The following is a 14,336-nucleotide window of genomic DNA, read 5'->3' on the forward strand; positions in this document are numbered from 1 at the left end:
GCAAGAAGGGAGGTGTGGCCGGCATGGGAGAAAGTCTGGCTACGTTTTTTGGATCGAGGATAAATCATTAAAGACGATAGATAAAGCCTTATAAGAGACTAGAAGATCTAAAGAAAAATAAGTTCTCTCAAAAAGATAGAAACCCAATAAAGAGAAAAGCAAATAGCAGTAAGTGGTGAGGGGGGAGGCGGGAAACCATATCCTCAAGCGACTTTTGGCTTTTGGCTTTCTTCTCGGTTTTCAGGAGAGAAGAGAGCGTCCCATCTATATATATATTGTAAATAAGAAATGCTAGACATCTCAAGACTTCTTTTCCAAAAGTTCTCAAATGATGTGTTACCATTCCATAAATTGGTCACACACTTCTCAAAATAATAAATTTCCTGAGATGATGAAACATCATTTGGAAACTAATTTTTTAGAGAAAAATTTAGAATGTGTAACACTCTTCATTGTAAATTTATGGCATAGATGTAATGAATGGGTCAGATTTTAAGATCCGATAATATCAAATTATAGAAAATCTTAGAGAATTCGAATCCAACTTCGACTCGCTATTAAAAGGGAATCGTTGTAATGCACTCCTTTTTAGTATTCGTTTTTATGCGATAGAATTTGGAGCAAGTCAAATCTCATTCTTGTTTTGTATTTTCTTGGAAGCAGTTTGAAAATGGCGGACGCAGAAAACAAACGACCAACAGAGACGGTATGTAGCACCATCATCTCTGCTCTTTGGATTCTTAACGATCTGATCTTCGACGAGATAGGGTTCCATTCCTTTCATTTGAAGAATTTTTTTTTTCTAGCCTACCCTTTGGTTACTGAGAAATGGAGGAGAAGTGTGAAGCAAAAATTTTGCATTTTGTGTTCTTGATTTTTCTCTTACGTTTTCTCAGCAACCAAACAGGAAATTGAATCGATGATATGCAAAAATCATCTAAATCTTATTTTTTATTGAAGGTACAGGATGATCAGAAAAGGCTAAAGTATCTGGATTTCGTACAAGTGGCGGTGATCTACAGTGTGGTCTGCTTCTCGACCCTCTACGACTACGCCAAAGAGAGCTCCGGTCCACTCAAATCGGGCGTCCACGCCATCGAAGGCACCGTCAAAACCGTTATCGGACCGGTCTACGAGCGGTTCCACGACGTCCCCTTCGATCTCCTCATGTTCGTCGACCGCAAGGTCCGCACTACACACTGCGCACATATCTATATATATATATATATATATGCCTGTTTATTTCACGTGCTTTGCAAATTGCAGGTGGACGAGTCCATGAGGGAAGTGGATAGGCACGTGCCGTCGCTAGTGAAGCAGGCGTCAAGCCAGGCATTGACGGTGGCTCACAAGGCGCCGGAGGTGGCGCGAGCTGTGGCCTCGAAAATGCAGCGGGCAGGCGTGGTGGACACCGCGAAAAGCATCACGAGAACCGCGTACACCAAGTGCGAGCCGACGGCGAAGGAGCTGTACGCGAGTTACGAGCCAGTGGCCGAGAAGTATGCGGTGACGGCTTGGCGATCGCTGAATCGGCTGCCGATGTTCCCGCAGGTGGCTCAGATCGCAATCCCCACGGCAGGTTACTGGACAGACAAATACAACCAGGCGGTTTGTTATTCGGCTGAGAGGGGGTACGCCGTGGCGGAATATCTACCGTTGATTCCCAAGGAGAAGATCGCTAAGGTTTTTGAAGAGACCGATGGTGGGCCTGGGCCATCTGCCAATGGTGAAGTTGTCGACGTGGCACAGTGAGCATCGTTGACATGGGGAAAATTAGTTGGTTGATGTTGGCTTGGGGTTAGCTTTGTTCATTACTTCTTGTAGGCCTACTAAACCCCATGGCATGATGTTTGTGATTTTCTTTACTGTGGAGCGTGGATCACATCTATTTGAATTTTTTTTTTTTTTTTTTTTTAATATAGTTTTTTGCTGGAGTTTTAAAGCTCCAAAAGACTCCCAATCAGTTGAGGTCAAAGGTGCAGATTTAAGAGAAGTAATCTGAATGATGATTTCATGTGCAAACTTGACAATAAACTGTCCTGAAGGAGAGGGTGCCAAATCCATTTGTCAGGGGAAATCCCTTAACAAGTGGTTCAAACCAGAGAAAACAGCCCATGGCCAGCAACCTCCTTATCCACCACAAATCTATGCTCAAGTATTCCTTTCCACGACCAAGAGGCATCAGCTTCTAAGAAATGAGCAGATTTTTTTAAAGTATTTTGCTTTTAAGGTATCTACCAAAAGCACAGACTAATAATCATCACCTTTCTAAGAACCAAGTATAGAAAATTTTGTGAGCAAGAATGAAATTATCATGAATAGATCTGCCTTGAATAAAGGCAGATTGGGAAGGAGAGATGATCTTATTCAAAAGGGGCTTCAAACTATCAGCAAGAATCTTGAAAATAATTTGGTAGTTGAAGGGTTTAGCAATCTTAGGACTAAGAGCTATAATGGAATGGTTAAATTCCTTAAGGAGATGATCATCTCTGAAAAAGATTGGACAAAATGAATGATATCTTTTTTAACAACCAACCAATAGGCTTTACAAAAAATAATTTCTGACCTTTTCAATTGCTCCTACAGAGAGCATCATGCATAGAAATCTCCTGTGCTGAATTTTGAGCACAAGTGTGTGGATTGCTGGATGCGATCAATATCCCTCAGAATGGACGTCTAGATTCTCTCCCAAAGTGGTCTATGTTCTAGATTTTGAAAACTTGCTTCGTGGACCTCCATTTTGAGAACAAATGATAGAAGCAGGGAATCCCACATAGAAAGAATCCGAAGCATTGACAACAACAGAGAGACCGGAAGGGTTTCTGGTCCAAAAAACCTCAAAACGAAAGGCCTTGGGGATATGATTATAAATCCCTCCAAGTCCACCAACCCATTGAGGCTTCTTTATTTTCCATCTCCCCTTACTCAGCTTACCAAAAGCGTCAAATTTCAGCTTTGAGAGATAAAGAGAGATATTTTTTCATGCAGCCAAAATGCTTACAGGAATTAATAAGCAAATAGACTAAATGACTGAATACTTCCAACTGGAACTGGGTGATACCACAAACCAGAATGGGTTAAGTTTCCAAACAATAATGTGATGATTTAATTCAAGGAGAAAACAATGAAGGTGAGAGACAGTTACTGCTTGCACACTCCCGAAGAAAAAAATTTTTGCTGGTACATACAAGTCATTTTCCAGGAGAAGACCAAAGCTAAAGACAATGACATTATATAAAGGAACGAGTATGATAGGGCAGGCCTAGAAAAAAGAAAAGAAAAGAGACCCTTCTATCCAATTCTTCTCTACCAAAGAAACAGGATCTCAACACTAGCCAATAGACAACTGAGACAAGTGTTCCATATGAGCAAATAGAGAACACAACATCATATGTAACTAAATAAAGCTACTAAACAATCATATTATTCAATTCCCTCTTGGTTCCATCTCATTTTCAATACAATTCATCACGCAATGCAAAATGTCTGATAAAATCAGAGGTTCAGGATCAAATAAGATAAGCATTATTCAGGGAAGTGATAAAGATAATAAGCAGATTATGCTTAATCTATACCAACTCAGGAAGCTCCAACATAATCAAAAGAAAAGAAAAGAAAAAAAAAAAACCAAAGAAGTGCAACATAAACTAGTAGATGGAATAATTCTCACTTGCCCCAGGCCAGATGGTCTTATAGATAGACCTGACAATAGGAAGAATAGCCACAAGTGCGAGCTGAAGTTGATCTGAGCTGCTTGTTCTAACAGTTATCTGTCCACTGAGCTTGTTGTTGAGTCCTGCACGAACAGCCACCTTGTAACTCCTTCCAATTGAAATCTGTGACTGAAAATTGGCCCCTAGTGCCAAGTCACCTCTCCACTTTACGAGAGATAGACCCAGTGAGGATTGGTCCTGACCAATTGGATAATCTGCTTCCCTGAGACGCACTTCCAAATTAGCTCCATATGCTGAATCACCCTGGGATCGGACGGTCCCAGTGCTGCCTACCAATACCAGGCGCTTTCCAAGTGAAATCTGATCCTCCACTTTAACTCCAGTGGACACATTTTCACCTAAAAATGTCACAGATACGCCGGCAGTTGTCTTGTTCTTTTTGAAATTTTTAAATTTCGTCTCTCCTCGAACAATGTAAGCAAGTTGCTTTCCGATGTTTTGGATATCGAAGCCTGCCATGCTTGATCCATTCTCCCCATGTTTAGCGGAAACGGCAGAATCCAAATGGAGATTGAACTCCTTCTTATCCTTTGTTATTTGGACGGTAAAAGCAGCTGGAAACTGATTAGCAATGGCCAGACTATGTTCAAGATTGACACCATCATATCCGTAATCATGGTCCCAACCATGGGTGTCCAACACTGGTCTTGTTACAAATTGAGAAATTGGCTCCAAGAACCGGTATCTGTAAGCTGGAGTATCACTATCAAAGGAAGGTGGCAAAGCCATATCAGGTAATGCAACTGGAACAGCAGCCGGACTTCCATTTTCAGGGTCATCTTCCCCATCGTAACCATAATCTTGTGCATTAACTTTACCTTTCTTCTTCATCTCTCTCATCCTTTTCAACTCCTCTCTCCACTGTTTCTTCTGGAGGAACTTCACCCGATATTCGTACTCCTCAAAATATGCCTTTTTCTGCTCTTTGCTGAGCTTAGCAATTTGAGATTTTCTGAGAGGCTTGAAGGGCGGTAGCTGGTCATACTCATCCTCCTCTTCCTCTTGATCAGAATCAGACAAGTCATCCAAGTCAATGTCAGAATCACCATTATCACCACCTTGATCAGCAGACAGTTTTGGATGTGTACGAGACTGCAACAACCAAGACAACAGGTATGGAAGTGGAGGCGACCGGGTACGGAAACCAAAGAGCTTTTTGTGGTCAAACACATCTTGAGGTTTTGACAGATTACTCACTTCAGATAGGATCTTCATGGAGTAGCTCAGTAGCAATAACTGAGGCCTCCAACTTAAACCATTAGGGAGTATCTTTTGACCTTCTCTATTCTTTCGACAAGAGGGATGGTTCTCAACAAGTGATACAGGAGTCATCATCAAACTTGGATTCATAAGACGGATATCACCCACAGCTTGTCCAATGGACTGCTGAACAACATGAGATCTTTGAGCAACAAATGCATCATAACGCATAGGGGAACCAGATGGTCCATCCGGAGGAGCAGAGGCAGCATGAGTTAAAGTAATTATGGCACTTTTCCAGATTGAAGAGCCAAGAGAACTAGTGATTGTTCTTAATAATGGCAGATCATTAAGATCCCTGGTTTGAGCATCCAGCCGATCCACGTAGAGGACAATATCTGGGGGGCATTTTTTTGTGAACTTCTTCACCGAAGATAACATTCTGCGGTTGATACCTTGTTCTGATGCAGAAGACTTCAGGCCGGGGGTATCAAATACTCTGATCTCAACTCCATCAACTGTCCCAACTATTTCTTTCACAGTAGTTGTGGCAGGTCCAAATGCATCTATGGGGGTCCTTTCTTCACCAAAAATTGAATTTATCATAGCACTCTTACCTACGCCTGATTTCCCAAGAACCAGTATGTTCAGGGAAAAGCTCAAATCATCTTTCCCCTCAGCTTCAAGCAGGAGAGCAGTCCTTTTTGCCGTTTCAAGGCTAAAAAGTTGACCAGTTTGCCTCCCTGCAAGAAGTGCCATCCGGTATAGGACCTGTGCTGCTATTGACTCTTCTGGAGAAACACCTAGTCTCTGCACAAGCCTCAAGAATTTCACCCTTATCTGCTGTAACTTCTCCAGCTTCTTTTTCTCCTCTTCGCTCAAGTTGTTTTCAGACTCACCCCCCATTGTGAGATCAGAAGGAGCAAAAAGGTTAGGACGGTTTTGTCGAGGAGCAGGTTTTACAGACGGGAGAGAGGATCCCAAACCAGCAGGACGCTCAACAGAAAAAAGCCTTGATCCATCTTGAGAAGTGATTGTGATACTGCTGCCATCTGATTCACCACCCGTTGCAGCTTTCAGTAGAGCTGCTAATGCAGCAGAATCAAATAACTCCTTCCCATCTCCCTCCTCATCGGTGTCCACTTCTTCATCAGAGTCTGTGGCAATTTGACCATCCATTCTCTGGGAGTGATCATGAAAACTCTCTGCACCTGAGCGAGAACCAGCACCTGATCCTCGTTCCAACTCCTCCAAGAACTGTTTGGCAGCTTCAGAACTTCCAAAGATCATACCATCAGTCTCCCCATCTGTAGCTGAACCTTCAATCTGGTCTTCCACATCTGAGTGGTGTTTTTCCCCATCTTCAGCTTCTAGCTTTATTTCTTGGCTCAAAATGGAACTTAGTTCTACAGATTCAGGCGTATCAGTTTTACCAGAAATCCTGGCTTCCACTTCATCCCCCTGAGCATCTACATCAATAACACCATTATATAATGATTTTTCCACTTTGCTTGATTCATGTTGGCTAAACTCGGGGATACAGTTCACTTCCCCAGTTTCGGCTCCTTCCCCTCCATCTAGTTTGTTACCGTACACATTTTCTACTCCAGCAGCAGCTATCTCTATGGCACGTTCTTTCTGTTTGGCTTCAGAATCAGCTTCTGGCTCATTTTCGACTTCTGGATTCTTCTCAGCATTAGCCAGAACCACAGTTTCCTCATCAATAGCAACAACTTCATTGTCCAAGTTTTCACCTTTCTCCACATCCGTGACAATAGTTTCACTGTTGTTTATGGGCTTAACAGTCTGATCAGACTCAGTACTTGCAACAACAGACTTCGAATCAACCAGCTCTTTTGCATTACCACTGATTTGGTCAAACCCATTATCTAACCTGAAGCCTCCATCAACCAGGACCCCCATCCCTTTAATATCAGCATCCTTAATTTCGCCCACATCCCCAACCACAACAGCTCCCGCTTCCACAACTGATTCCCCTCCACTAGTAAATTTCAAACCATCCACTTCAACCAATTCGTCATCTACTGGTTCTACAATCCCAGGCTTTGCTTGGTCAGCTCCGCCACTGAGAATCGTACTGTCTTCGACTGCCACAGCAGCCTTCTCAGTTTTCGTTACCACCACCGACTCCTTTCCATCCAAACCCTCACTTTTCAACTCTTCCACAGGCTCCTCACCCTGCAATTCAGTCCCTTCCACCCTCTCTTCCATTCTCAAGCCCCGTTCAACCCCAAAACTCGAACCCTCGTCAAATTTCGAACTTTCAAACACCTTATCCTCTCCACCACCCTCAAAAACCTCAGCAGTGCCCTCATGAGCACCACTTCCAATCCCCAATTCACCCAAATTCCCATTCTCACTAAAACCCTTTTGCCCAATTCCCAAATTCTCCACAGAACCCTCAACCCCAACTATCTCCAAACCCTTATCACCACCTCCCTCAGCTTCCTCACCCAAAACCCCAACTTCTCCTCCTCCTACAACATAATTTTCATCATCTTCGTCATAGTCATCATCATCATCATAATTTTCATCATATTCGTCATCATCATCATCATCCGCTGATACCTTCGCCACCGGCGCTACGCTTACGCTCTTCAAAAACTCATCAAAACTAACAGAAGGGGCATCAGTATCAACCCCTCTAATGGCTTTCTCTAGGGTTTCTTCATCTGGGTCCCCCGACGCCGTTTCAAACCCCTCCCTAACACTCCCAAACCCCTCATTTTCAGACCCACCACCATATCCATTATCCTTGCCATTATCAACCTCTAAAGCATAGTTTTTCATCGAATTATCAATACCATCAGAAGCATGAGAATAAGAAGTGGGGAAAGAGAAATTAGAACCTGATGAGTTAGAGAAAAGTGACGTCGTTTCCTGAGCAGAGTCCTTGGAGTCCATGTAGGTTCAATGTGATTCTCTAACAAACTACAGGAAAACACGAAAAGCAGAGAAACTTATTAAAGGGTTTAGAAAGAGTGAGAATTTCAGGGTTTTTGCTTCGTTTGGTTGTTGGGTTTTGATGGGTTTGGATAAAGGATGTGGTTTTGGATTGGGTTTCTGAGACGAGAGCTTGTGGGAGGAAACAGAGAGAGATGCGAGGGAGATATAGAGAGTGTGAGAGATAAGGTTTATGGAGGCCTCTCCGCGCAGGTTTTCGATGTTTTTCATAAGATGGGTGAAATGACGGTATGACCCTTGATCATATTTTCTTTTTGGTTTTACTCTCTGCTGGCAGATTATCTCGGGCAGATTTTTTAGAAAATTTTATGCCAGAAAAATATCATCGTCCAAATACCATTAGTAAATAGACAGATGTCAATACGAAACATGCTTTCATTTTCTGATATTTTGTTGTACTCGACATTTTTTGATTAATCGTAAAATGTTTTATATTTTTTTTTGACAAAAATAATTATGTCGAGTAATGTATGAGTTAGAGAAGAATAATTATTCCTCTTATGAAGAAATGTATATTCTTCTCAAGCTATTCCACAATGCTTTCAAAAAGAAATAATTATTTTCTTTCAACCCCAAAAAGGTGGTATGACCACTTTCCGCGAATTTGGGGTGGCCTGGATACCTCCGATTCGCATCGGAGATGATGCACCCCTAGAACCTCTCGGGAGTTGGGCGTGGTCATAGCCACCACAATGCGTTATGAGGGTGGTGTTGTTACTTACAAAATTTCAAGGTTTTCTTTTCTTTTTTTAAGAAAAAAAAAAATTGTGTTTTAGTGAAATAAGAAATATTTTGGATTTTTAATAATTTTGGTTCAATTCTAATTAAAGCATATCTCTTGTCATCAAACAAATATAAATAACTTTTTCATTCATTCACTCTTCGTAATAACAATTCATTTTCCTATTAAAATACCTATTATTCGTACTAAACGATGCTTTAAACTTATTTCCTTCTGACAAACACTCATTCTATGGCATTTGTGGCTTTGAAATGGAGAGGAGCCAGTCCCTTGATTCATAAGAGTAAAACTGTAATTTCACTTGATTCATAAGGGTTTTACTCTTGATTCATAAGGGTAAAACTTTATTTATAGACAATTTTACCCTTATGAATCAAGGGACCGGTTCTCCTCCATTTCCTTTAAAATGGAGAGGATCCCATTCCCTTCCATGCACACCGACCAATGTCAAAGCCACTCCCGCCGGTAAAAGATGTTTTAAGAAAAACATTTTTAATGCAAACTAAAAGCTAGAAGAAAAAAAAAATGCTTTTAGAAAAATATTTGAAGGGTGACAGGCAAAGACGAAAATCAACAATTTTCTTACAAAATGTTTTCAGCTAAAATTATTGTACATAAAAAAATAAAAATTACGCCAAAACGCTATAATATATTTTTGATTCAGGAAGCTGATGGCAATTGCAAACTATTAATATAATTATCTTCTATTATGCTCAATCCCTCCATCTTAACATGCAATTATCTTTCTTAAATGGATAAATGTAAAATCGGTATGTATAGTTTGGAGTTTTGACAAATATTTTAATGGGATTAAAAAAAATGATTCGAAATTCATTGTGGTAAAAAAAAAAAAAAAAAAGGTCAATGTTGTTAATGTGCCACATCATCACTAATTATAGTGTGACACATGTCAGTTATATTAAAAATAAAAAAATAAAAAAAGTTAAAAAGATAAATATAAAATATATTACAAAAAATACAATGGATGGTCGGACCACCCCTTTTAGCCAGGTAGGATGTGGCCGAACCACCACTATATTGTTGATGCAATGGTTTTTTTTTTTTTTTTGTTAAAACAAAATAGAGAATCAGTAATTTGTTCAATTATTTGTCAAAAAGAAATGACATCTAAGTAAGTTTATATTTTTTTTTGGCTTTAACTTATGTGCATACTTCTATCAACTTGCACAAAGAATAAGCCCCCCTCCCCAAGAGAAATCCCAACTCCCACTACCAACTTTCATCATATCAAAAACTCTTTTCAAATTCAAACACATAAAATATTTTTCAAATCAAATGCCAACCATAGGAGCATTTTTAACTTTCAAGAATGAGATTGTACCTTGAATCGCAACTAATATTGTACATAAAGGGGCTAGTAATATTGACAGTACACCAATAACCCATGTGGAACAAGGTACAATACATAACGCACATCAATAACCCATGTGGGATAAGGTACAATACATAATATAATATAACAACCCTCCTTAAACTCAAGGTGGAGTGCAAGAAACTAACTTCAGTTTAGAAACAAGATCACAAAACCATCGATGTGACTTGGTGAACAGGTTCACGAGATGATCATGAGATGTAATAGATTAGCCTAGGTTGGGTGCAGAAGCCCTGGTTTTGCTTGAGAGAGAGAGAGAGAGAGAGAGAAAGAGAGTAAGTGAGCAAGAAAATTAAAAAAATTTAAACAAAATTTATTCTAGTGTAAAGAGTTAATTGACTTTTTAACTTATTTACTCTTCACACTATAACGAAGAAGAAATTGCTTATTCGGTGGTTGACGAAAAATTGTTCATAATAATTATTATAAGCCATTTGGCAACTTTGTTAGAGTGCTATAATATGTAGCATTGCTCTAAGAATTGTCTAGATGGTTTTTCTCTTCTTCTTCGTCTTCTTTTTTTTTTTTAATTCCTATTTTTACTATCAAAATCAACAATTTCATAATACATATTAAATTTTACGGATAGAATAGTGTATATATATTGACATATCTTTTAAATTTTTTAAAATGATGTAACACTATGTACACCATTAAATACAATAAAACAAAATCTAAACTGTAAAATGGTGCTTGAAATAGAAAGAATCCAAATCCGCTACGGAAAAAAGGGTTTGACTACCACCGAACCCAACAAAATTTTGAAAGGTGAATTTGATCTAAAATCCATCGACTGAAAGTTGCTTATAACCAATAGAAGGGTGTAGATTCTTTGAAATTTATTGTGCTCTTTTGTTTCATTTGGAAGATAACGTTTTAGATTTAACTTATTCTTCTGACTTGTCCGTAAGCACGTGTTTCTCTTTATTCCCTCTTATTCCTCATCTCAAATTCATGGCCAACATTTGTTGCTTCTCAACTTCTGATTTATCTTCAATCTCCCCCCCAAAAAAAAAAAAAAACTTGAAGTAGGCCGTTGGATTGGGCTTGCACATGCCGGCCCACGGGGTTGCTGTTTACTGAAAAGCCTAATGCAGATTTTTTCAAATACATGGCTTGCCCACTCTAGAAAGCCCACATGGGCCACGGCCCTAGTGATTTGCTTTGCCGGATCAGAAAGCCCTGACATGTCCACGATCCATTTCATAATATATATATATATATATATATAGTGCCATTTTAAATCAAATAAAAACCTGAAACTATTTGTTTGTTTTTTATATTTATATATTTTTTATTAAATGAAACATGTTTAGGTATGACGTGATAGCACCGTTCGAAATTTAAGAGAACGTGGACTAAAGGATTTTTGAAAACCTTATAATCTTAGAAAGTAAATTAATAAAAATTAAATCTTAATAAGTAATCAAACAAAACATAATTAATAACTAATAAGCTTATAAATACATTTGATGGGACGATGTTTCTACCAAACTCGGGCCTACATAGCCAAATTCGGTCTTAAAAAAAAAAAAAAAAATTAGATCCATCAATTAAGGTGTCTACTATCTAGGCAGTAGGCATGAACTTCATAGGCTCGTAGCCCAATTCTTTGTTTATTATTATTATTATTTTTTTTTTCTGATTTCAAATACAATTGTTAAGGCATAATTCCAACCCCGCAAGAAAAAAACTAGGGGCTTGTTTGGCAATCCTCTTTCGTTATTATTATTTTTTCAAAAGAAAATCAAATAAAATATTTATTTATTTATTTATTTTTTAAATCTCACAAAAGTGAACATCTTGTTTTACTTTTATATCACATTAATTACTTTTTATTATAAACAAAAAATTCACGCTAAAAGGATTTATCAAACAAACCCTCAAACTCCATTTCCAGTGACTTTAACATTTCTTGCTTTACTTATTTTTTTAAAAAAAAATTATTGCTTTACTTTAAAAAAAAAAAAAAAAAAATCTTGCTTTTTGCCTTATTCTTAACCTACGTGCTCCACCAATGGAAAGTCATACCGCCAGTTTGAAATCAGGTTTATAGATTTCAAAAGTGGGTTTAACATTCTAAAAGTTCGTTTAAAAAACAAAAAAAAACACCCGTTTGGTAAAAAAAATTCAAAACGCATTTTTTGTAAAAGCTTAAAAATGAAGCTTTTGCCAAAAAAAACGTTTTTTTTTACTTAAAAGCTCTATTTCTCAAATGCAATTTCAAACAAGACCATAATTCATACTATTTATTGCTTCTTCTTTTTTCTTTTCTTGAACATAATTGACCATAAAATTATATGGTTGACTTGAGCTTAATTAAAGCACGACTTCAAACAATATAATTGACAAGTACTAATTGAAATAATCATTTTAGTAAACATTAAGTTGAATATGCAAGCATCTACTAAGCACACGATCCCACTTGGTCAAAATTTTCTTTTCACTTTATTATTGATCAAGTCGAATCGAGATTAAGTGCAATTAGTTGTCAAATAACTTCACATCGAGAGTAGATAGAGATGTCTTCTTTATATAGGACTATCCGTATTATACCGGATAATTTTTCGGCAAAAATTAATAATATATTTCAACGTAAACATGGCAATGATTAAACCTAATGAAGACCATGCATAATTTAAGTGCGGGTGATGCCTTGCTCCACTTTGTATGGTGCATGTGATGACTTGTTTCATAAAGTTTGAAAAGTATAAATAAATAAATAAATAAACTTCCCTAATCCACAATGCTCTCTGGGTTGGTTGGCAACTAATGGACAATTGTGTTAATTAAACACAATCATGGGTAAGCTAATTAAACATCCGCAGATTAATTAATTAATTAAACAAACAAAACATGATTAATCAACTTTGCGTGCCTGCAAAGCTTCTTCCAAATCAATGCTCGGAATATGCAATATAGTTTCGTACAGGCTGCGGTCCTACACATCATATGATAACTCCCTTTTTGCGGCTTTTCAACTTTTAAAGCCCAAGTCCACGTCATCATTTACTATATATATATATATATATATATATATTATATATATATATAAATAACCCAAAGTGGGTCGGACCACAGAACACATGCCATGGCAATTGGCGTTTTTAATCTTATATTATAATTTAACACGATCCTACTTTCGAATAAACAATTTTTAAAAAAATCTTTAAAAATTAATATGATTTTTAAAATTATTTTTAAAAATAAAAAGAAAAGAAAATAATGATATATAGTATTACTCATTTATGATATACGAAATTTTACCGATTTAGGCTTAGTTAAGTGGTGGTCCATTGCCAATATTGTTGACTAGCCTAGGCTAAGATGAGTCCAATGGTATTGTTTTTGCGGTTGCTTGCAAAAGAATCAAACTAGACCGTGAATCATCCAATTACCTATATTACCTAAACCATGTTAAAACCCTAAATATTGTTAGTTGCTTTTATGGACAACTCAAGCCGAAAACAATATCGAAGCACCATTCTCTCTCGATTATAGAGGCAATTAACATTAAATGCCAGTTGATTCGTAACAAAGAGGATTGTCAGGAATACTCCTGCCAAAGCTAATGACCATGATTAATGGACAAACCACACGCAACTCAATCACGCAACTCAATCACAAGACAACATGCGGCAAGGTCGTACGGGAAAAGAATGACATGTGATTGAAAGGAAAAAATTATCAAAGGAGGAGGTAAGTTTTTACTCACTCATTCATTTAGGTGAGTACACACTTATGCAAAAACTCCTCCTTAAGAAGGACTTTGACAACTACTGACTGACTTAGAAATTGAAGGTATCTCTTGCGGCTCACCTCGGCTCTTAAGCAATTTGTTTTAGTAATGTTTCAAGTTTTTCTTGACATAAAATTGACGGTGCATACTTAAGCATTTCCACATCCCATCAGGTTGCATTAGGTTTGATCCTAAAGATACAAAAGAGCCCGTTTGCTAACTCTTTTTCATTTATTTTTTTTTTCTCTCAAAGTTAAAATATTAACAAACAATTTTCAGCATAAAAAACTCAATATATATATATATATATATATATATATATATATATATATTTTACGTCACATTAAAACACTTTTCAATATGATAACCAAGAACACATCTTTAAGAAAGTTATTAAACACCACCAAAAACCTATATGTCACTTTCATTGTTCCCTCAGCAGATTGAAATTGATTGCACACACAAACGAGGTTCAATGAAATGATTTATTTCTTTCAAACTCTGGCAATATTTATTCAACACTAAAGCTATGTTTGGCAAGAG

At 37.7% G+C, this 14,336-nt stretch overlaps 2 protein-coding genes across 3 annotated transcripts; one reads left to right on the top strand and one right to left on the bottom strand.

Moving 5' to 3' along the window:
- Positions 1 to 496: 496 nt before the first annotated feature.
- LOC132171879 (stress-related protein-like) lies at positions 497 to 2,067 on the top strand. 2 transcript variants are annotated; one of them, XM_059583290.1, is made up of 3 exons: positions 497 to 706; positions 961 to 1,185; positions 1,267 to 2,067. In XM_059583290.1, the coding sequence occupies exons 1-3, from the start codon at positions 671 to 673 to the stop codon at positions 1,750 to 1,752; spliced, it is 747 nt and encodes a 248-aa protein (XP_059439273.1). In that variant the 5' UTR covers positions 497 to 670; the 3' UTR covers positions 1,753 to 2,067. The 2 variants fall into 2 exon arrangements, with proteins under 2 accessions (XP_059439273.1, XP_059439274.1); XM_059583291.1 differs by having other exon boundaries at positions 967 to 1,185.
- Positions 2,068 to 3,394: 1,327 nt separating this feature from the next.
- On the bottom strand, positions 3,395 to 8,110 carry LOC132168754 (translocase of chloroplast 159, chloroplastic). The gene has a single exon (XM_059579788.1). The coding sequence runs from the start codon at positions 7,857 to 7,859 to the stop codon at positions 3,648 to 3,650; it is 4,212 nt and encodes a 1,403-aa protein (XP_059435771.1). The 5' UTR covers positions 7,860 to 8,110; the 3' UTR covers positions 3,395 to 3,647.
- Between the last annotated feature and the right edge of the window lie 6,226 nt (positions 8,111 to 14,336).

This window comes from Corylus avellana, chromosome ca2 (genome assembly GCF_901000735.1).
Source record: "Corylus avellana chromosome ca2, CavTom2PMs-1.0".
Lineage (NCBI taxonomy): Eukaryota > Viridiplantae > Streptophyta > Magnoliopsida > Fagales > Betulaceae > Corylus > Corylus avellana.

Excerpts from the sequence above, each read along its gene's own strand:
- LOC132171879 (XM_059583290.1), top strand. The coding sequence starts at position 671 with ATGGCGGACGCAGAAAACAAACGACCAACAGAGACG. Across the intron at positions 707-960 it reads ACAAACGACCAACAGAGACG|GTACAGGATGATCAGAAAAG; the intron begins GTATGTAGCACC and ends TTTTTATTGAAG. Across the intron at positions 1,186-1,266 it reads TCATGTTCGTCGACCGCAAG|GTGGACGAGTCCATGAGGGA; the intron begins GTCCGCACTACA and ends TGCAAATTGCAG.
- LOC132168754 (XM_059579788.1), bottom strand. The coding sequence starts at position 7,859 with ATGGACTCCAAGGACTCTGCTCAGGAAACGACGTCACTTTTCTCTAAC.